Genomic DNA, 20,230 nt, shown 5'->3' on the forward strand with positions numbered 1-20,230 from the left:
GATGCCTCTAGCAATCTTGTTCAGCTTGCCCCCTTATTTGCATGGCCCTTTCCAATGCAGTAAGTGAAATTCTCAAAATTTATGTTAATCGTGTCATATACAGTTTCTTTCAGTTTCCACTGACAAGGAAACTGCTGGCTATTAAGAAATTGCTGGCCATTACTGCTGCACAGAAAGCAAAAAACAGGGCTTTATCTGCTGAAATCTGTTGATTCCAGACCTGCTTATCCACATGGCACCTTTGCCAGCTGCCAGTCCTCAGTGTGCACAGCACATGAACAGAGCTGATCACTCTGTTCTCTCACTGCAGGAGAGCTCCAGCTGCTGTGCAATCTCAGCCTGGCTTCATCAGGGAGCATCCACTCCTGGCACGGCAATGGCACCTTCAAGTGCCCATTGAAAGGCTCCAAATGCAGACACAAAGCTTCAAACACACAGCAAAGCAAATATGAATCAAGAAGAAACACTTTTACTCACTCAGTCATCAGTAACTGCAACCCACGCACATGCAGCAGGAAACAGCACTGGGATATCCCAGCTGCACATATTTTCAGGGATATCACATCAGTGAGGCCAGAGGATTCCAGTATCTATTTTGTGTTGCAGTCGTCTCAGACACAAAAATAAAGATAAATGACAAACAGTAGCACTTTGTTGGAATGCAAGTCCTCCCAGCTTCCTTTCCACTTCTCATGCAGGAGTTTCCTCAGTCAAATAACCCATACCTCTCCCACTAGGTGGCTGATAAGAATGTTCCAGCTATCTACAAGCAGCTCCACAGCATCAGTGAGCTAAAGCTTTTTTCCCCTCTTTTGAGTGTATTCACAACCAAGCTATCACCAAAAACAGACAGTCTAATGTATGCCAAACAATTAAGACAGCTTTTACAGATAACAGAAACACACTATATGCCCTAGCAGGCTCCAGAGAACACAGTCAACGTAAAACCTTTTGAACGAGACAGGTTTGCTTAGATATGATAATGTCTGGCATTTAAACCACTCTTCAGCATTCTGAGATGCCATTTTCCCCTTCAAATGTTTATCTTTTCCCAGTCTTTAGAGCATCTCTCTCTGATTTTCTAGTACCACTGTGCTATACAAATCAGTACAAGCAAATTTTTGTGTGCAGATAAGACCAAAATCACAGTAGAAGACTGACATCAGCTGAACCACATGGTCACCTGCAGCTGATGTACTGCCCTGGTCTGTGGGCTAAATGGCAAAAAAGGCAACACTGCCTTAACTGCCTCTGTCTTAACAAATCAATTTCCCTGGTTAATCACCCCTTTTCATTTCTAAAGATATCACAACAGCATTATGTCATCATTGCTGGTACCAAAATAAATTTAAAAAAAAAGGAGGTGGCAATAACTACATGAAATCTGTAGGTGTGCTTACAAGCTACCTTTACCAAGAGAATTTTAAAATATAGAAACAGTAGTGAAAAAGAATAATCCATAATGGGAACATTGATTCTTCAAATTTCATTGTATTAAATTTTACTGTTCCTTAGACAGAAAGCCAAATATTTTTAAGGAATTCAAGAAAAAAAGAAAGAAAACATGCCAAAGTAGGCACTGTGTGTGCACATATTCACAATCCAGACTCATCAGGTACATGACAAATCAAATTCTTATGCATTAACAGAAAGCATAACAAGGCAAAGGGTATTTGCTTTAAACCAAAACACTGACAGGGCCTGAGAATGCTTTTGCTTCCTCTACCTGACAGATGCAAGTATATCCTCAAGAAATTACATAAGGAGAGTAAGCAGGGCAGTTCTATTTCAGGCTTTGCCATTAACTTACCACATAGATTTGAGGACTTGGTCTTTATTTTCAGTGGATGCATGTCACATTCATTATTTTTCCTACCTGATGTATTTCAAAAGGTCGTTATTATATTCACTTATGTTCACCTTTTTTTCACTTATTAAAAAAAAAAAAAAAAAAAAAAAGTCAATTTCATTCTAGCCACCAATTTCATTCTAATGAAGGGTGAAGTCTTTGTTGTCAAAAATATGTACTGCACAGTTATGGCTTTCTGTATATAAGGATATACTGTTATCTAAAGAAATATAAAAGCACAAGGCATTCCTTTGTCATTCCTCCAGCATGTATGTGGTTTCAAACTCTAACAGTAATAAGTTTGAACTAAAGTTTCTCCATGTTTGTTATTCAGATCTCAGGAAATTGTATAAACAATTTGCAGACAAATTCTGCTAGTAAAACATCTAGTCTCTGTCCCAGCCAGGGGAAAAAAAAACAGTTCACAGCATTATGTGCTTATGCACTTGACCTGATTTTATGCCAGGATCAGAGCTGCTGATTTTGCAAAATTCCAGTTGAAATCTGCACAAGATATACTCATGTACTGTGGGCTCTCAGTTAAAGATACCTCTATCTGGAGCACCAAAGAGTAAAAAAATTAGATCTTCAATCAATTATTCAAAAGCAGAAGCTACTTGAACAGGTAAATTCTATTTAACATTCTGCTATGAAATCAACACAATTTAGTCCCAAGAAGTGAGTATCAGCTCTTCGACAAACAGCAAGTTACTTAAATTTTTCTTATAAAAGCAGTTTAAAAATAGAACACCATGAAATATCTGCTGAGTGTTACACTTATGTTGCAATAAACATTCCACATTACAAATGTGGAATTCAAAAGGCCTTCTCATTCTAAGACACACAGTATTAATTTTGTGTGCATAAAACAAATACCACATAAAAATCAGACCTTTTATGAATAAATCAAGTCCAAATTAAGTTTTGAATGCTTCCATTTTAATTGTGTGTTGGTGCAACATGACAATCACTATGTGAAATAACTACAGGCCAGGGGAAAAAAAAAAAAAAAAAAGGTGCCTTTTCTATTTCTGTTGTTAAATGTCATTAGTATATTGCAAAACCTTTTCAGACCAGGGCCAAGATTCTCTTTTTTAGCTTCTACAGTTGCATGTAGCATAAATTTTAAAGTATAAGTGCTGCTCATGCTGTATCACCTCTTCTCTACACACAATATTTTCAGGTTCTCTTTCACCAGAACTAAAAGGTCATCCCTCAGTATAGAAAACTCTTAAAATAGCTGACCCACAGTTTTGTTACTTTTCATTAAAAAATATAAAACATTGCAAAAGCACAGTAATATGTTGCTCAGACACAGGTACTTAGGTATTTATAGGAAACACAGTTCACCAGGAATCAAAATATTCAAATCCATACCTGGAACAGAGTGCAAAAGGCATTTAAACAAGTAAATGTAAAAAATATTTTTCAATTACTTATCCTAACCTATGGCCCAGACTACTCTTCATGGCATTGCAGAAATATTTCCTCGGCCTATTGTGAAATAATCACAGCTCCCAAACAGCACTGCTGGTAACTTTTAGCTGTTCCACACTTCTGCTCATAGCACCCACCTTCACAAGGATGCCCAGCTGGTGTGCATCCCTGCTGCTGACTCTCTAAACGCCTCTGCTCCTGTTCATTAAGCACAGGTGCACAGCCTCCTGATCCTCTGACCTTGCCAGCCCAGAGCTGGGAGCCGAGCTGGGGCTGAGTGGGACAGCAGGGCCACAGCATTGCCAGGAATGAGGCTCCAGCACAGCTCCTGCCACACCTGCTGACCCAACTCCACCACAAAGGGCTCTTCCCATTCCTCCTCTCTACTCAGTTCTGAGCCAAGGACAGGCTGAGAGATAATCAGCTTGACAATTCTCCCAGAAAAGGAATGCTAGCCACTATTTGTAGGGCAAAGCTTTTATAAAAATAAAATAAATTAAAACAAATGCCTGACTTAGGATTGAACATTCCCACGAACATAATGTGAATATACACATCCACATATTTGTCATTAAATACAGAGAACAAAAGTTCCCTTTGGACAATGTTGGAGTCAGTAAATTGAGGGTTTCTGAATTCCTAAGAGAGAAATTAGAGTGTAGGAATTGAATTAAAGCTTTTGGATGTATTGAAGTATATTAAGCTGCTCACACATAAGGTGGAAGTGTAAGTTTAAGATAAGTAAGTGAGTTAGTAAGTTTTAGTATGAGTTTTAATGTTCTTAGTAAGTGAAAGGTTTAAATGCTAAAGTAGACGTGCAAGCTTTAGTGAACACACTAACGTTTTCAGTGGAGGCTTTAGGACTGTAGTTTTAGACAGTGCTTAGAATAATAGAGCTATAGTTAGAATATTGCTTACATTTTTTATATAGAACAAGATAGGCCATATGTGTAGTCTATACATAACCTAGCATGTTAAGAAACTAAAATTTTAGTAAGTTAAAAAGTGGTAGTCCGAGTTTATGTTTCAGTTTGTTGGGAAGATTCTATATAAGAGCATGTATGGAAAAAAGTTGGTGCTTTTTTGACAGCATTTTTTGGCTTTTTACTACTGCTTTTTGCCACGGCCATTTGTTTTTGCTTTGCTTTGCTCTCTCGCCGTCATCAGTCAACGCCCAAGAAAAAGACAGGAGCTGCCGCAGCAACATCAGCTTCCCGGGACCCTGACAAGGGCAGCTTCTGCTTCTGCTTGGAACTTTATACCAAAACTTAGCATGGACTCTAACGTCTGTGGCTCTGAGCTTTTTGAGACTGATGCGCCTTTGTAATAAATAAGCTTTATTGCAACTATTAACTGCTTCGCTCATTTAGGAAGATAACCCAACGAAGTTGGTGCCTAGAGCACCGAGAGTCATAACCTCGCAGGAGAGAAGTGTTAAATCAAGTCTGCACTTGGACATATTTCTATCATTGCTGCAGAAGGCGACTAGAAACACTTAGCTTTTATGAAACCCTGCCAGACGATTCCAACTCCCGTTACTATTGCTAAACGCGGCAGGGAAGCTCCGACACCGCCGGAACCAGTACAACAAATCCATTATCGAGTGAACCAGAGCCGCCCGCTCGGAGGGAGGAGCGGCCCGGTACCGGGGCCCTGAGGGGATCCCTGGTGGGCACGGCACGGAGAGGAACCTCCTTAATAACAGGAGGCTCCGCGTTACTGGGTGCAGGGTGGGATCCCCCGCTAGCCGGAGTGCCGGGGTTACTCGTTAGAGCACTGAGCCTTGACTACAGGCGCTGCTAAGCGGGACCGCCTTAGTGCCGTGCTGAGGGAACCGGGAGCCCAGCGCCGCCCAGCGCCGTCACCGCCCCGCTGCCCATGCGCGCGGCGGGCGCAGGCGCAGGGACGGGGCCGGGCCGGGGCAGCCATGGTGTACATCTCGAACGGTGAGGGGCCGGGGGGGCCGTGGTGTACATATCGAACGGTGAGGGGCCGGGGGCCATGGTGTACATCTGGAGCGGTGAGGGGCCGGGGGGCCATGGTGTACATCTGGAGCGGTGAGGGGCCGGGGGGGCCGTGGTGTACATATCGAACGGTGAGGGGCCGGGGAGCCATGGTGTACATCTGGAGCGGTGAGGGGCCGGGGGGCCATGGTGTACATATCGAACGGTGAGGGGCCGGAGGGGCCGGGGCAGCCATGGTGTACATCTCGAACGGTGAGGGGCCGGGGGGGCCGGGGGGCCATGGTGTACATCTGGAGCGATGAGGGGCCGGAGGGGCCATGGTGTACATTTCGAACGGTGAGGGGCCATGGTGTACATCTGGAGCGGTGAGGGGCCGGGGGCCATGGTGTACATTTCGAACGGTGAGGGGCCATGGTGTACATCTGGAGCGGTGAGGGGCCGGAGGGGCCGGGGGCCATGGTGTACATCTCGAACGGTGAGGGGCCATGGTGTACATCTGGAGCGGTGAGGGGCCGGGGAGCCATGGTGTACATCTCGAACGGTGAGGGGCCGGGGGCCATGGTGTACATCTCGAACGGTGAGGGGCCGGGGGCCATGGTGTACATCTCGAACGGTGAGGGGCCATGGTGTACATCTGGAGCGGTGAGGGGCCGGGGAGCCATGGTGTACATCTCGAACGGTGAGGGGCCGGGGGCCATGGTGTACATCTCGAACGGTGAGGGGCCGGGGGGGCCGTGGTGTACATCTGGAGCGGTGAGGGGCCGGAGGGGCCGGGGGCCATGGTGTACATCTCGAACGGTGAGGGGCCATGGTGTACATCTGGAGCGGTGAGGGGCCGGGGAGCCATGGTGTACATCTCGAACGGTGAGGGGCCGGGGGCCATGGTGTACATCTCGAACGGTGAGGGGCCGGGGGCCATGGTGTACATATCGAACGGTGAGGGGCCGGGGGCCATGGTGTACATCTCGAACGGTGAGGGGCCGGGCCGGGGGCCATGGTGTACATCTCGAACGGTGAGGGGCCGGGCCGGGGGCTGGCACCGACCGGGGGCAGAGCGGGACAGCCCGGCAGGGTCCGCCCGCTGCCGGTGTCGCGTCACCCCGCGCTGCCCTGCGGCCTGTGGCCGAGCCTTGTCTGCCTCTAAATCGGATTTGGGGACTTGGACGAGTCCGAGTGCGTGCTGCAGACAGCGGGAGCGGCACAGGACGGCACTTCACTGACGGGGAACCAGACGCTGAGCTGGTACTTTCTGTAGGGTTCCTGGACGTAGAGCCCCTGTGGCGGTGCTGACTCCTTTAGTTCAGATACTAGGGCAAGAACCTGAGAAAGTGAAACTCGCTGCCATGAAGTGCAGTTTCACCGTCCCAGCTGCAGACTCTGGACTTAGCAGATCTGGTTTTGTTTAATGTACTGTGCAGTGTCACACACTGAACGTCACTGGATGTTTTGTACCTGGCTGTGTTACAGGACAAGTTTTGGATAACCAGAGTCGGGCTCCCTGGAGTTTGTCTTCTATAACAGATTTCTTCTGGTCGATAGCAGATTTTGTGGTTCTGTTGTAAGTAGAAGTTAATTCTTTTGGTGAGCTTCTTTTTAGATTTGACATAAGTGGAAGTTACACAATGCTATCAGTATCAAAATGTTATAGTTACTCTGTAGCATTCCATATGCATAAATGCTTTACTACAACTGTGTGGTTTTGTTTATTAAGCACAGTATACTTAACAAAAAGTGCATGAAAAGTGACACTAACTTATTGGCAGTTCAAATTAATTTTCTTATATATCATATATTTTGATACTCAAAAAAGAAAATTTACACTTTTGTTAAAAAGCATCTACTAGCTGATCAAATAATTAAGCTGTTGGAGAATTTCTGCTGGTGACAATAGATTCTGACTATGTAAAAGTAATCACACAGCAGTAAAAACAAAACTTCTTGCATGTTAACAAGAAAACTAGGTTTTATAGTTTAAGCTTCACTGTAACTTGGAATTATTTCAGGTTTTAATTTCATATGTAGAAGACAAATTGCCAAGATTTTAAACAACAGTGATCATGAGAAGATACACTGCTCATTCCTGAACACTACTTACTATTTTTCAGGCCATTTCTTATCTTCCAATCAAAAAATTCAAAACTCTATTTAGCTATCAATTCATCTAACCTTTGTTTTAATTTTTCAGTTTCCAGAGCATTATTCAACCAGATTTGAGAAGAAGAGGCTACACATCTTCCTCTTATTCAGGATACCATGATGGAAGAGGGTATTTTTTCATATTCACACCATTTTTTCCCATTTCTTGGTGAAGTGACATTAATCTCAATAGCTAACAGTTGTGATTTGAATTGGGTTGTGGTGGAAGGCTAAAATGGTTATTTGCAGTATTGTTGGTAACAGTACACAGCTTTGGACAACAGTAGTACAGACTAACACTCTCTGAAAATATTTTTGAAGTCTGCCTAGGAGACAAGATATATCTTTGTTAAAATTCTTCTTAACTTGCATTGGTGCAGTCATTTCTTGTAATACATTACCTACAGATAAAGCAAAATACTGTTACAGGGGTATAATTTCTATGAACAATACAGCCTTGGTGTTTTGTAGGACTGTGTAAAAGCATCAGTGATCTGTAGCCTTCTCACATCACACAGCAGTAATGAAACAGGAGGGGATTTTCACAAAAGTGGGGTTGGGGTTTTCTTGCAGCTTTTCAGGTGAAACTCAACTTTTTCAGAGGTTCAGACTTTCTCACTACTGACATTTAGAGACAGTGTTATTGTATTTCTAGTTGAAAAGTTTAATGACAGTAGAATTCCTTTTCAGGCCTCCAGCACATCCTCGCCGTAGGATGGGCCGAATAAATCACTGGGGTGGAGGCCCCAGTCCACCACCAATGGCTGGAGGTGGATGAGGAAGGTAATTCCAAATCTGCTGTATCCTGCTTTGAAGGGTTTGGGTTTTTTTTTCATAGCAATGTTAATTCAGAGTTAAGGTAGCATGGAGTGTTTTGTCCTCCTGCTGCAGAGGTTACCAAAACAGGAAAATAATCAAAATTATTCAATAATTGAAGAATTAAAGATACTTCCAGTAAAGGGGAGAAAAAGCAAGGGGGAAGGGATGTTAAAAAGGATTTTGGTTAGGAATGTTGTGCTTTCACTTTTAATTGCACAGAAGTTGATAGACAGTGTGGCAAAGATTTTTGAGCACCACTGATAAGTTATTTATAGCTTCTCATCTTTTCTGGCTGCTAATTTAAAGATCAGATTGTTAGAAAATGAAGCTTTGTTTGCATTTCTAATAGTTACATGACATGTGAGGGGTTTTGGTTAAAGTTGATATTTCTCAACAGAAAAAAAAGAAAAAAGATAAAGTTATTACAAGACAGTAAAAATGGGGGGTTTTCCCCTGTTACAATGATACTTGAATTCCAGTAAAGTGTAAAAATCAGAATAGCTTAAAAATAGAGGTAAAAGTTAGGTTTTAACTTTCTTACAGCTGCCTGATATTTAATTCTGTTTAATAATTAGTTTGGCTGCTGGGAGTTACAGCTGACACTAAGTGTATTTATAGTATGGTTTAATTTACTTTAAGACTTAAGTAAATAATCCTTGTTTTCCATCAGTCACTCCTATTGGTACTATAATAAAAGTTACAAGGAAAAAAATAGCCATGCAGGGGGTTAATACCTTGTAAACCTTGTAGGAGAAAGTTCATATACCAGGAAACACATACTCCAGTGTTTCAGTTCACTAGAACAAGGATAAGCTTGTTCCAAGTGGGAGAAAAGCCCCAGAACGTTGTGGTGTAGACACAAGGACAGCAAAGACTGTGGAGATGGCTTTTGGGTAATCACAGCAATGTGCAACCTGATCAGAAATAAAGTTAGCAAGTCTTTAGCATGTCTCATTTAGCTAAATTAAAAACAATATTCTTTTACATTTTTTACTTAATTTTATCTCACAAAGAAACACCTTTTTAAATGCTCTGTTATTACTTTATCTTTTAGGTAAACGCCTGCTGAAGAGGCAGGCACAAGCATACACATCTGCCAGATGAAAAGAAGAAGAGTTTAGTGGTGGACCAAATGGGGATGAGTATGCCTGACTGGAAACTGCTCTGTGCTAGAAGCAGATTAATGAAGTTGTACTGGGAACTCCTTCAAGGATCCGGTGTAACTGAACCACAGTTTCATTAAATATATGTTTACTGTCTAAAGTCTTTGTATAGTTTCTGAACATTTTACTGTAGTTGCAGAGTAATAAGTAAATTATATTTGGCTTGTCACAAGGTTGATTTTGTCATCATTTTTAGAAACTGAAAAAATCTGAAGTGCAATAAGCTTTCTGCTATTCATATGAGAAAAAATGCATATTTATAGTTGATACAGGTGTTCCATCAACAGTCAAAGCAGCACTTCCTAAGAGGTTTTGTATTCACTCTCTCGGGAAAAACACTCTGTACTTCGCTTTATTTTCATCATACTATTGATACTCTAAAACAAAATTGCAGTTAACAAATTACATTGTTTTACAACCCTTGTTTCACTAAGGCCCATAATGGTTTTTATAACAAAAATACCCCTTGAAACAGCTTCATTCTCCACTATAAACTTACTCAAATGTATAAACTAATTTACTGTAAAAATTTTGTGAGTTTTAAGACTAAAATTAGGTGGTGTTTTTATTACGTGAAGAAAAAAAGAGGTCAAACATTGACAGCTATCCCAGAATAATTATTTTCTTTCAAATAGTTACTATCTTTAACTAATATACCGCTTTTTAGGATGAGACTTTCTCATTCTTCTTGGAGTTAATTTGGGATTTGTGGGTTTGGGGGCTTTTTTTGCTTAAAGAGGGCTGCATCTATTTGAGAAAAAAAAAAAAAAAAAAAAAAAAACTCACAAGAATCTGGATTAATTTTTTTTCTGCACTGAGATCAAAACTTGCCTTGCTTGACTCCCCACACGCACCACAGTCACAGTCAGAGCAGGTTTCCTTACCAGCTCAACCCCAGGTTTCCCAAAGCAGAGTTTCAGTCATCCAGATCCTTTAAATTTAATCTCGGTGCAATAAGTAAATAACAACTGGTGGCCCCGAGGAGGGACCCCAAACAAAGGAGCCCCTGGGCTTTTATACCCTCAGTGTAAGCATGGTAAAGGCTGGGGGTCGTGGGCTGCTGCCTTGTCTGGGTTCCCTCCCGTGTCTGTGCCACAATTCCAGGGGCTCTGTGCTGAGCAAAGGGCCGGCAGCTCACGGTTCTCACCTGGGGCTCCTGCCCCCTGAGCAGCTCCAGCACCCCGAGCTACCGGCACTGAATGAATTCCCTAACACTCCTTAGCCGGAAATTAATCGACAATTAACAAGCGGCTCCAGCAGCTCCCACTCCTACCACACTTACCTAACACAAAGTTCCCGTCTTGTAGACTTGGCTGTATGACAGCAACTTTCAGCCTTTAAAAACCACATCTCCCCCAGCTGCAGTCGAACATTCTATCTGCACAGTGTATAAAGGAGCTCGCTGCCCAGTAACAGGGAGGCTGGTCACGGTTAGTCCTTAACGGCTGTGCTGTGCACAGCAGCAGCACTGCAGCCAGCCTTTCTGCAGAGTATTCTAAGCGCTGCAGGGCCCTATCCCGCTGCTGCAGCCCCAGCAGCAGTACCGGCGCAGCTGACAGCGTTCGGCCGGTGCTCCCCAGGCTCCCCGAGCCTCTGCGGGGCTCCTCAGCGCCGGGGCAGGAGCCGCGCACTCCGCCACAAGCGGGGCCAGCCCCGCCAGCGCCCCGAGGCGCCGGTACGGGCTGGAGGGGCGGGGCCGGGCCAGCCCCGCCCGCTTCCGCCCCGCGCCGCGCTCGGCCCGGCAGAGCGGCTTCCGCCCGGCCCGAGCATGACCCAGGCGGAGAAGGGCGAGGCGGAGAACGGCAAGGACAAGGAGCGCGACCGGGAGCGCGAGCAGCGCGGCGTGAAGCGCCCCATCGTCCCCGCCGCCGTGCCCGAGTCCCTGCAGGAGGTGAGGCCCGAGCCGGGCGGCGCTGCCCGGCCGCTGCGCCCTCCCCGCCGGGGCGGGCCCGGCCCGGGCTCGGCCTTTTAAAGGTCTGCGGACGGGGGTGTGGAGTCGCCGGGAGGGCTCCGGGAGGTCACGGGGGCTCCTTCTAACTCCGTGCGCGTTGTGCTGCTTTCAGCAAATACAGAGCAACTTCATCGTGGTGATCCACCCCGGCTCCACCACGCTGCGGCTCGGGCGGGCCACGGACACGCTGCCCGCGGGCATCCCGCACGTGATCGCGCGGCGGCACAAGCAGCAGGGCCAGGCGGCCTACAGGGACAGCTGGCTGCTCCGCGACGGCCTCAACGTGAGCCCTCACCCGCCTGCCTGCTCTCCCAGGCGGAATGCTTTTCACCCTCTTAAGGACTGTAGATGCTTGGACCAGTCTGTGTTTGCGTTTTGTTTATTTATTTATTTATTTATTTGCAATGAACTAAATCTAAAAAATTGATAAGTTGAGGGTTTGTACATGCTGATTTCCCTGTGCTGTGGTCTGGTATCACACTCGGTATTTCTTCTGATGGAATGCCAGCTGTAGGATTAGAATCAGACTTCTCTGTTTGTGAATGTGTTGGTTACTAGGTTTGTGACTTGGGTAACACAGCGAGTCATTTTAGTCTGTCAAAAAATATACATAATACTCTTATTTGTCATCTGAGTCTATAAAAATCAAATTAACCTCTCTGATATTAAACCTCACCTTTAAATAACTAAGATCTATTTAAATATTTTTGCTCCTACTTCATATGTTTGTAGTTAAGTAGAAAAGGGCCTGAGCATGTCACTAGAGGTGAAGTGAGCCTCTAAAAGCAGTTAAAACATTCAACTTGACTCGAATGGGTGTTGAACTCTAATATAAAATATAGTTTATTTAAAAATAAGCCTAAATCTGTTTTGCATTGTACAAACATCTGTCCTTTCTGTAGTCTATCAACCACAGTAATGATTTCATTGTTTCCTAATAGCTTCAGTATTACCAGATACAGACGTGGTTTGAAAGTATTTATCTTGCATATTTGGGGTTTTCCCTAGAAACCTGAAAGTACTGAGCAGAGACAAAATGGCCTTAAAATGGTGGACCAAGCAATATGGTCCAAGAAGATGTCAAATGGAGCAAGGCGCATACCAGTGTCACCTGATCAGGTAATTCATTCTTGTCTTATTAAACTGTTCATTCATACAGTCCTTGGGTGTGATGCTGTGCTTCAATGGACAAGAGTAGATACTCTTTCTAGACCAAATATGGATGGTGCTATTGTGTTATCTTATTCTGAAAATGTAAGAAAACTAAGATTTAAAACATTTCCTCAAGGGCTGGGTTCAAAGGGGGTTTTGTTTTTCTTCCATGCATAAAAAGTGACCAGTGAAATATTTATCAACCGGATTTGGTTTGGTTACGTTTCAGGCCAGGTCGTACAACAGACAGATGAGGCCTGCCATTTTGGATCACAGCTCTGGGGCCAAGTGGACAAACACATCAAATCATCCTGAATTTTTGGTAGGAGAGGAGGTAAGATTGATTTTCCTGCTGAATGAGGCTTCATGTATTTTAATACAGCCATTGAGTTGCAGTCTGCTCGAAGTTAGTATGCACTGGAAGGTGTGTAAAGCTAACCAAGCAAAACTGAGAACCTTTACTGTGAAGTAACTGAGTATTTGTTATCATGAAGCAAGACAACAGGGTATCCCCCATTTGCTTAACATGTATCTTGGATCCCCTGTTACTGTGAATCAGGGGTTTTGTAGAGAGTCAGTGAGTACTTTACCCACATGGTATAATTCAGAGAAAAGGCAAGAAACTGATAAAAGTATCACTACATGGAATTGCTATTGAGTAACTTGATTATTGTGGGCTTCAAAGGGTTTAAATTTTTATAGTTTCTAATATGAGGTCATAGAAAAATAGACTTTTATGTTCATTAGATGCCTCTGGATAAGAACATTAAAACTATTTAAATTATGTATTTGCTGTCTTTTTATTTTAATGGTTTATAATGAAGCCCTGTTACAAAGAAATCTGCTATATTGCTGTGACATCAGCGTGAGCTCTGCAGTGTCTTCTTGTACCTGCTTCTGAAATACTTTCCTTCCTAGTTGTTACTCATTTTGTTACTATTTTTTGGGGAAAAGCAATGTCCAGAATGTGATCTCTTATTTTCAGGCACTGTATGTTAATCCATTAGATTCTTATAACATACATTGGCCCATTAGAAGAGGGCAGCTGAATCTCCACACAGGACCTGGTGGCTCCCTCACTGCAGTACTGGCAGACCTGGAAGTTATATGGTCATATGCAATACAAAAATACCTGGAAATACCACTGAAAGACCTAAAGGTGAGCTGTGTACAGCACATTTAACACTTCTCTAAGTGTTATTGTAAAGGAAAAGCAACTTGCTGGTTGCTTTTCTTGATAAATACCTTCTTCCTGCTGGTGTGCAGGGTTCCCAAGACTTCATCTGGAATTTTGTCCATGTCTTCTTTAAGGCAAAAGCTTCTAACAAGGATGTTTAAGAATCCCCTTATAGGCATTTCACAGTCTCAATGTTTGGGGTTTTTTTATTGACTGTAAAGGAAGCACCTGGGGAAGGGTTGCCTAATATTTGTATAGTTATTTTCCCTTGCAAGTAGGTGTTTGTCTCATACCTGATGTACTTTTAAACAACAAGTTTGTTGTAAAACTTTGTTTGAGAGCTGGCTTTAATTTACTCTTCTTGTCTTCAGTACTACAGATGCATTTTACTAATTCCAGACATCTATAATAAACAGCATGTGAAAGAACTGGTAAATATGATCCTAATGAAGATGGGCTTCTCAGGTAAAAACCATAATGAAACAACTACTTAATGATTGATTGCATAAACTTTTTTTTTTTCTTTTAAGGCACATTTTTGAGCATAAATCCCAGGTTGGCTGGGACTAGCACCCTTTTGCCAATCATGTAACTGCCATATCTTTTAAAGGTGCAAAATGGTTGGCTAATATTGAAACAAGTTTCTTGGTTTGCTGTTATGCATTCCAGCTGTGGACTTCTCATTCAGCTGAGGTAAAAGTAGCAAGAGTCTGATTTCTTAAGTATTTCTAAAATGCATGATTATCTGGAAGGACAGATTGGAATCTCTGGTACTTCCCAGGTTTAAGTATGGGACAGAAATGTACTCTGTAAAGGGGGATTGTAGGGAAGACAGAGGGCCCAACTGGACCTTACTTCATAGCTATTTAAAGACCATATCTGAAATGCTAATAGTAATACTATTTGATTACAACCAGAAAAAAATTAGGAAAACACTTCATGTACCTCTGGTAGCCAAGATCCTGCAGTAGTAGATTAAAAAATAATTAAAATTTGGAGACAATACCTTTAATCTTGTAGCAAAAGTATCATCTGACCCTACTCTTAGCTTTTTTTCAGGGACTGTTAAAGACTTATTCAACCAAAAAAAAATCTCTAAGTACCCCCTACCCCATCTTCACTACATATACAGGCTTTCAGTGCAGAGTCAGGCTATTTCTAGATATTTAAAAGACATGAAAATGTCCTTTAAATGTCAGCAACATGACTGTAAAGTTTGGCATTAATTTAATATAATTTTTTCTCTTGTTGCTAGGAATTATTGTACACCAGGAGTCTGTCTGTGCTACCTTTGGAAGTGGTTTAAGCAGTGCATGTATTGTAGATGTGGGAGATCAGAAGACAAGTGTCTGCTGTGTAGAAGATGGTGTTTCCCATCGCAACACCAGGTACCTGAGAGTGTGCAGAACTATTATAATCATGGACTTACTTGAATACCAAAGATTTGACTTCTAAAAGGAGACAAAATTTCTATAAATATAGGTGGTTTCTTACTCTAAGGCATTTAACAGAGTCAACTGTTCCAATATAAACCTTAAAGAATTCTCTTTAAAAGAAAACAGGCAGAACTGATCAAAGCTGATACTGTGTTCTGCAAACTCTGTGGAAGTTGTGATCCCAGCATGTCTAAAATCTTCCTGGCATTCCACAGCCTATCACAGTATTTCAGCAACTACATAAAAATATATTTTTCTTCTTTGTGCTTTAGGCTGTGCCTTGCATATGGAGGATCTGATGTGTCAAGGTGTTTTTATTGGCTTATGCAAAGAGCAGGATTCCCATACAGAGACTGTCAGTTAACTAATAAATTGGATTGCCTTCTGCTTCAGCACCTGAAGGAGACATTTTGTCATCTAGATCAGGTGAGAAGGGGCAAATCATGCATTATCCAAGTAACTTTTTTCGTTTACAGAATGTTACTCTCTGGAGTCTTTTTGTGAGTCTAAGTTAATTATAAATATTTTACTCAGGAGAATACTGGCAAAAGCTGTAGAAGCTTTAGACTTGAAGTGTTTGTAACTTGGTTCATTTTTCCTCTAGCTGATAGGAATCCAAATCTTTAGAAAGATAATTTCTTTGTTCTTATTGCTGAAAGAAGCTGATAATAATTGCATACTTGCTGGTTTTCAACTTCAGTTCTGTAAGATCTGCCAGCAAGTCTCTTCTTTCTGCAAAACTCTCATTGTAGAGGCTTAGGCATGTAGAAAACTGTCTGGTACATCATACTACATGGAAAAACTTTTAAAAATTCAAAAATAGGTAAATAAAATCCATAGTGTTAGAAGAGAGTTTTGTTACTTTTTGTTGTTTTCTGTAGTCAAATAGATTATGCAGCTTGATAAATATAAAAGATAGTTTTTCTTTGTTTGTTTCCATTGTTTCTGACCTTAGGATATTTCTGGGTTACAAGATCATGAGTTCCAAATTCGGCATCCGGATTCTCCAGCCTTATTGTACCAGTTCCGATTGGGGGATGAAAAATTACAGGTGATTTAAAATTAAAATTTTAAATTAAACCACAAGTACATTGAGCATTCAGACTCAGAGGCTCAATTTGTATCAGTCCAGTGCTACTAAGCCCATGTGATTTATAGATTGTTCTTAAACTATGCTTGTAGATAAAATTAATTCCTATATGGATGAGTGGGCCTAATGCAGCAGTGGTGGATGCACAAGACTTTCTAAGTAGCTTTAGCCACAATGGTTGTTGCTTCATCCAAATACTATCATTATCATATTTAGATAATTATCATAATTACTTTAACATTAATGCAAAGCATTAATATTAACTTTGCAAGTTTTTCAGCTCACCATTGAATTTCCTAATTTTGTAACAAACTGTGTTTGAGTACTTATTATACAATGCTAAATCTGTAAAGAAACTTGTGTATTTGTTGGGAATTTTTTTTAAATTATAGATTACAGAAGACACTTTATGTTGCAAACTACCTAGAAAAAAAAAATCTATATTTAATTTTGAATTGTGAGAGAAACAGAACAAGACTTTTCTTTCACCTGTAATAAATGCCAAAAGAAGGGATACTGTAGTAAAACCATGCTAAATCTCTCTTCAGGCACCCATGGCTCTGTTTTATCCAGCAACTTTTGGAATTGTTGGACAAAAGATGACAATTTTGCAGCACAGGTCACAAGGTGACCCTGAGGATCCTCATGATGAACATTATCTGCTAGCCACACAAAGTAAGCAGGAGCAGGTGTGTGATTGCTGGTTTTATTTTTCTAACTAACTGTCATTTAATTTGGGAATAAAATGAAGACTCGTTAGCTCATCTCAGAAACAAGAGTTTTGTTATCTTGGTCAGAAGTATTAAAGAAGAAATTTAAAGTAGTTACAAATGCCTAAACAATTCTTTATTTAGAAGTCTGCATTTTTAAAGTCTACAGAGGCTTCATATTATGCCATTGATCAATCTGATGGAGTTCAAAATAAGCCCTTACTTAGAATATGTGGATTAAAGTGAAAATTAGATGAGGTAATAATGCAGGGCTTAACCTTGCTGTGCAGAAAGGTGAAGGGAAGAACAATGGTGCTTAGTTAAGTATTTGTACTCTTCTGTAACCTGCTGTGACCTTTTTGCATTTTTCATATTTCAACTTGTTTTCTCATATTTAAGTCCTCAAAAGCTACAGCTGACAGAAAATCTATGTCAAAGCCTGGTGCATTTGAGGGAGAATTGAGAGGCCAATCCTCAGACATTTCAGAGAGGATCTACCCACAAGAAGTGGAACTGGGATCTTCCCAGGGTGACTGTATGATACCTGGCAATGATTCAGAGGAACCTCTAACTGCACACATGTCCAGGAAAACTGCTGTTTCTCAGTTTGAAGGCAAAGCCTTGGGCCTGGACAAAGCCATCCTTCACAGTATCGACTGCTGTGGTAAGAATTACAGTTGTACAAGTCTGTAAAATAGACCTCAGAGTGGATTTATGTAACTCCTGAATTTCACCAAACACGTGTCTTCTAGGTTTTATCACCTGGAGAGTAGCTACACTGTTTCTTATGCTTGCATCTTTGTTGATGTTTCTCGAACTACATGTCCAATGAATAGAAAAGGAATTTTAAAAGCAAACATCAGTTTCTGTCTGGTTTGACTTGCACTAAATAAATTGTAATACAAGCATATTAACTTTACAAAATATATATTTCTATATATTCATTCATTCCAGCGTCTGATGATACAAAGAAGAAGATGTACAGCTCTATCTTAGTAGTGGGAGGCGGCCTTATGTTTCATAAAGCTCAAGAGTTTCTTCAACACAGAATTCTCAACAAAATGCCACCTTCTTTCAGAAGAGTTGTTGAAAATGTTGAAGTCATCACAAGGCCTAAGGTAACTGTTAACTCATAGCTAAGTAGTTGGTAAACTATGATTGGTTGAAATTTTTGAAAGATTAAAATTAAAAAATCTTTCAAAATCCCAGAGTAGTTGAATATCTGAGATTTAAGGGAGCTTTCAGGCTATAACATAGCACTGGCTGGTTAGAGATGGAGTTAAGTGACATAGCAGAGTGTGACTGGTACAGATCACTGAAGTGTTTATTAGCTCAAGGCCCCATTCATAAAGAAGCAGTTAATACTGGCCCATGAAGGTAACTTGTCTCCCCAGCAAGAAATTGTGATTTTTTTTTTTTTTTTTTTTTTAGCATTATCAAGAGAGTAGAAAAACAGGCATTGAGATAAATTTTCTTTTGGCGTTTGTCAGGCAAAACTTGTAAATATGCTTCCATCTATTTCAGAGCCTCCACTACTGAAGGCAAGATTTCATTATGTGCTTAGAAAGCATCTTAAAACAAAGAGTGACTTCTCAAAGCATCTTGAATATCCATTAAATATTTTTATCTCTCTATTTTTTCCTGGATAATACTGAAAAACTTTCCTTCTCCCCTACCCCACCAGATTCTAACTGGTGAATACTCTTGGAAAAATAGGATACAACTTTGGAGAACTATGCAAAATGAGACCAATGATTGTGTGCAATCTGTGTTTTGAATGTAGGATATGGACCCACGATTAATTGCCTGGAAAGGAGGGGCAGTTTTGGCCTGTCTGGACACAACTCAGGAGCTGTGGATATACCAGAGGGAGTGGCAGCGTTTTGGTGTCAGGATGCTACGGGAGCGAGCTGCCTTTGTCTGGTAATGGAGGTGCTTACAGAGGGACCTGCAGGAACTGCACTGAGGATTCCCTTCCCCAAAAGGACTGCCCTTTTTTTCCAATGCACACAAATTCATCTTCTGCTGATATATATATTTTGTATTTTATTAACTTCAATTGAGATTTTTCTGGAAGTGTTGTAAAAAATCGAAAAACTTACTGAATTCATTTGACTTCAGCTACCCTTTGTCTTTAAACTGTATGCATTGAATGCTGCATACAGAGTATGACTGTCATCTCCAAAGTAACTATATTTATATTATACAGGTTATATATATTAAAATTGCACCATGTAGGAACTTAAGGTATAAAATATTACATGACAGTTTTAAGCCAAGATTCATTCCAGAAACATGCACACATAAGCAACAGTTGAAGAGTGCAGCTGTGGATTTAATGTAATATTCTGATTCCTACTCTAATGTTACCAGGAGATGAAGTTGTTATATAAGTGATCATTAGGGTAAAAGTGAAATGAAGAACTAAAACTACACTCATTGTTTGTATTTTACTTAAGTAATAAATTATTTTATTTAGTGGAAAGACAAAGAATTTGGAAGTGCAGTATTTTCTTCTTGCCCTGTGCCTATCATCAAAACCTCTTGTTAGCTTTTCATTATCTATTGTAGAGTCCACTTTTTTCCCTATTTTACAAAAATCACTGTCATACACCCAAAAGACCTAGCTGCAATTTTGTACAGCCAGCACATCTTCCAGGGTTATTCCACCTGAGGGCAGCAAGGCTGTGCTCCTCAGCCACCCTGCAACACCAACACACCTGGTTTGGTCAGGCAGCTGCCTTCAAAAGCACTGGACTGGTTTGAACTGAAATACTGGACAAACTTAAGAGTATTCCTATTGCAGTAATACCTAAAGGCATTCTCTTTTATATAACTTTATCTAAAAGGATGCTTGCAGTAAAACTACAGAATACAAAAGCTCAAGGAGCTGAGGATGCTTACCTCAGTCTGAGAAGGCACAAGCTGCTGCAGCAATGAGACTCAGTCACAAGTAGAAAACATCCTCCAACTGAGTTGATTGTGAGGAGCTCTAAAAGAGAAAAAAGACACTTTGAAACAAGTCTCTGAAAGCTATGATCAGTTATCATAGTAATACATATCACTATATGATATTTATGGATTTATGTGTATTTTAAATGAATTTAGAGAATATGCACACAGAATTACTGAAGTTTTCATTTCTGATGTCCATACATTAAAAGTGTGATAAAAAGCAGTGCAAAAATGATTAATCATCAATATTGTTCCATTTGTCAGGGAATTTTGGGAGATGCTCTCACTACCAGCATGTTTTAATGCAGTTTAGTCTGCAACGAACACGCACTACTTAGGATATACTGAAGATATTCAGAGAACAAAGGCAATAGAGAAGTAACCTGAGTTA

The 20,230-nt window shown here is 41.3% G+C and overlaps 2 protein-coding genes across 6 annotated transcripts; both read left to right on the forward strand.

Annotated features, from left to right (window-relative positions):
- Nucleotides 1-4,987: 4,987 nt before the first annotated feature.
- SELENOK (selenoprotein K) lies at nucleotides 4,988-9,541 on the forward strand. Of its 4 annotated transcripts, none has more exons than XM_056501227.1 (5): nucleotides 4,988-5,232; nucleotides 6,718-6,808; nucleotides 7,436-7,516; nucleotides 8,077-8,169; nucleotides 9,260-9,541. In XM_056501227.1, the coding sequence occupies exons 1-5, from the start codon at nucleotides 5,214-5,216 to the stop codon at nucleotides 9,261-9,263; spliced, it is 288 nt and encodes a 95-aa protein (XP_056357202.1). In that variant the 5' UTR covers nucleotides 4,988-5,213; the 3' UTR covers nucleotides 9,264-9,541. The 4 variants fall into 4 exon arrangements, with proteins under 4 accessions (XP_056357202.1, XP_056357204.1, XP_056357203.1 ...); XM_056501229.1 differs by lacking the exon at nucleotides 4,988-5,232 and adding an exon at nucleotides 5,451-5,502; XM_056501228.1 differs by lacking the exon at nucleotides 4,988-5,232 and adding an exon at nucleotides 6,197-6,263.
- A 1,506-nt stretch (nucleotides 9,542-11,047) lies between these two features.
- ACTR8 (actin related protein 8) lies at nucleotides 11,048-19,378 on the forward strand. Of its 2 annotated transcripts, XM_056501222.1 has the most exons (13): nucleotides 11,048-11,259; nucleotides 11,432-11,602; nucleotides 12,328-12,438; nucleotides 12,701-12,805; nucleotides 13,457-13,630; nucleotides 14,020-14,113; nucleotides 14,904-15,036; nucleotides 15,357-15,510; nucleotides 16,040-16,135; nucleotides 16,723-16,863; nucleotides 17,284-17,548; nucleotides 17,839-18,002; nucleotides 18,668-19,378. In XM_056501222.1, exons 1-13 carry the CDS (start codon nucleotides 11,137-11,139, stop codon nucleotides 18,809-18,811), a joined length of 1,875 nt encoding a protein of 624 aa, XP_056357197.1. In that variant the 5' UTR covers nucleotides 11,048-11,136; the 3' UTR covers nucleotides 18,812-19,378. The 2 variants fall into 2 exon arrangements, with proteins under 2 accessions (XP_056357197.1, XP_056357198.1); XM_056501223.1 differs by lacking the exons at nucleotides 11,048-11,259; nucleotides 11,432-11,602 and adding an exon at nucleotides 11,648-11,679.
- The last annotated feature ends 852 nt before the right edge of the window (nucleotides 19,379-20,230 follow it).

The sequence above is a fragment of the Oenanthe melanoleuca genome, chromosome 12, assembly GCF_029582105.1.
Source record: "Oenanthe melanoleuca isolate GR-GAL-2019-014 chromosome 12, OMel1.0, whole genome shotgun sequence".
Taxonomy (NCBI): domain Eukaryota; kingdom Metazoa; phylum Chordata; class Aves; order Passeriformes; family Muscicapidae; genus Oenanthe; species Oenanthe melanoleuca.

Bases quoted from the DNA above. Each gene is read 5' to 3' on its own strand.
- SELENOK (XM_056501230.1), top strand. The intron at 6,809-7,435 runs GTAAGTAGAAGT...TTAATTTTTCAG, and splicing joins GCAGATTTTGTGGTTCTGTT to TTTCCAGAGCATTATTCAAC. The intron at 7,517-8,076 runs GTATTTTTTCAT...ATTCCTTTTCAG, and splicing joins GGATACCATGATGGAAGAGG to GCCTCCAGCACATCCTCGCC.
- ACTR8 (XM_056501222.1), top strand. From the start codon at position 11,137: ATGACCCAGGCGGAGAAGGGCGAGGCGGAGAACGGCAAGGACAAGGAG. The intron at 13,631-14,019 runs GTGAGCTGTGTA...TCTTGTCTTCAG, and splicing joins TACCACTGAAAGACCTAAAG to TACTACAGATGCATTTTACT. The intron at 15,037-15,356 runs GTACCTGAGAGT...TTTGTGCTTTAG, and splicing joins GTTTCCCATCGCAACACCAG to GCTGTGCCTTGCATATGGAG.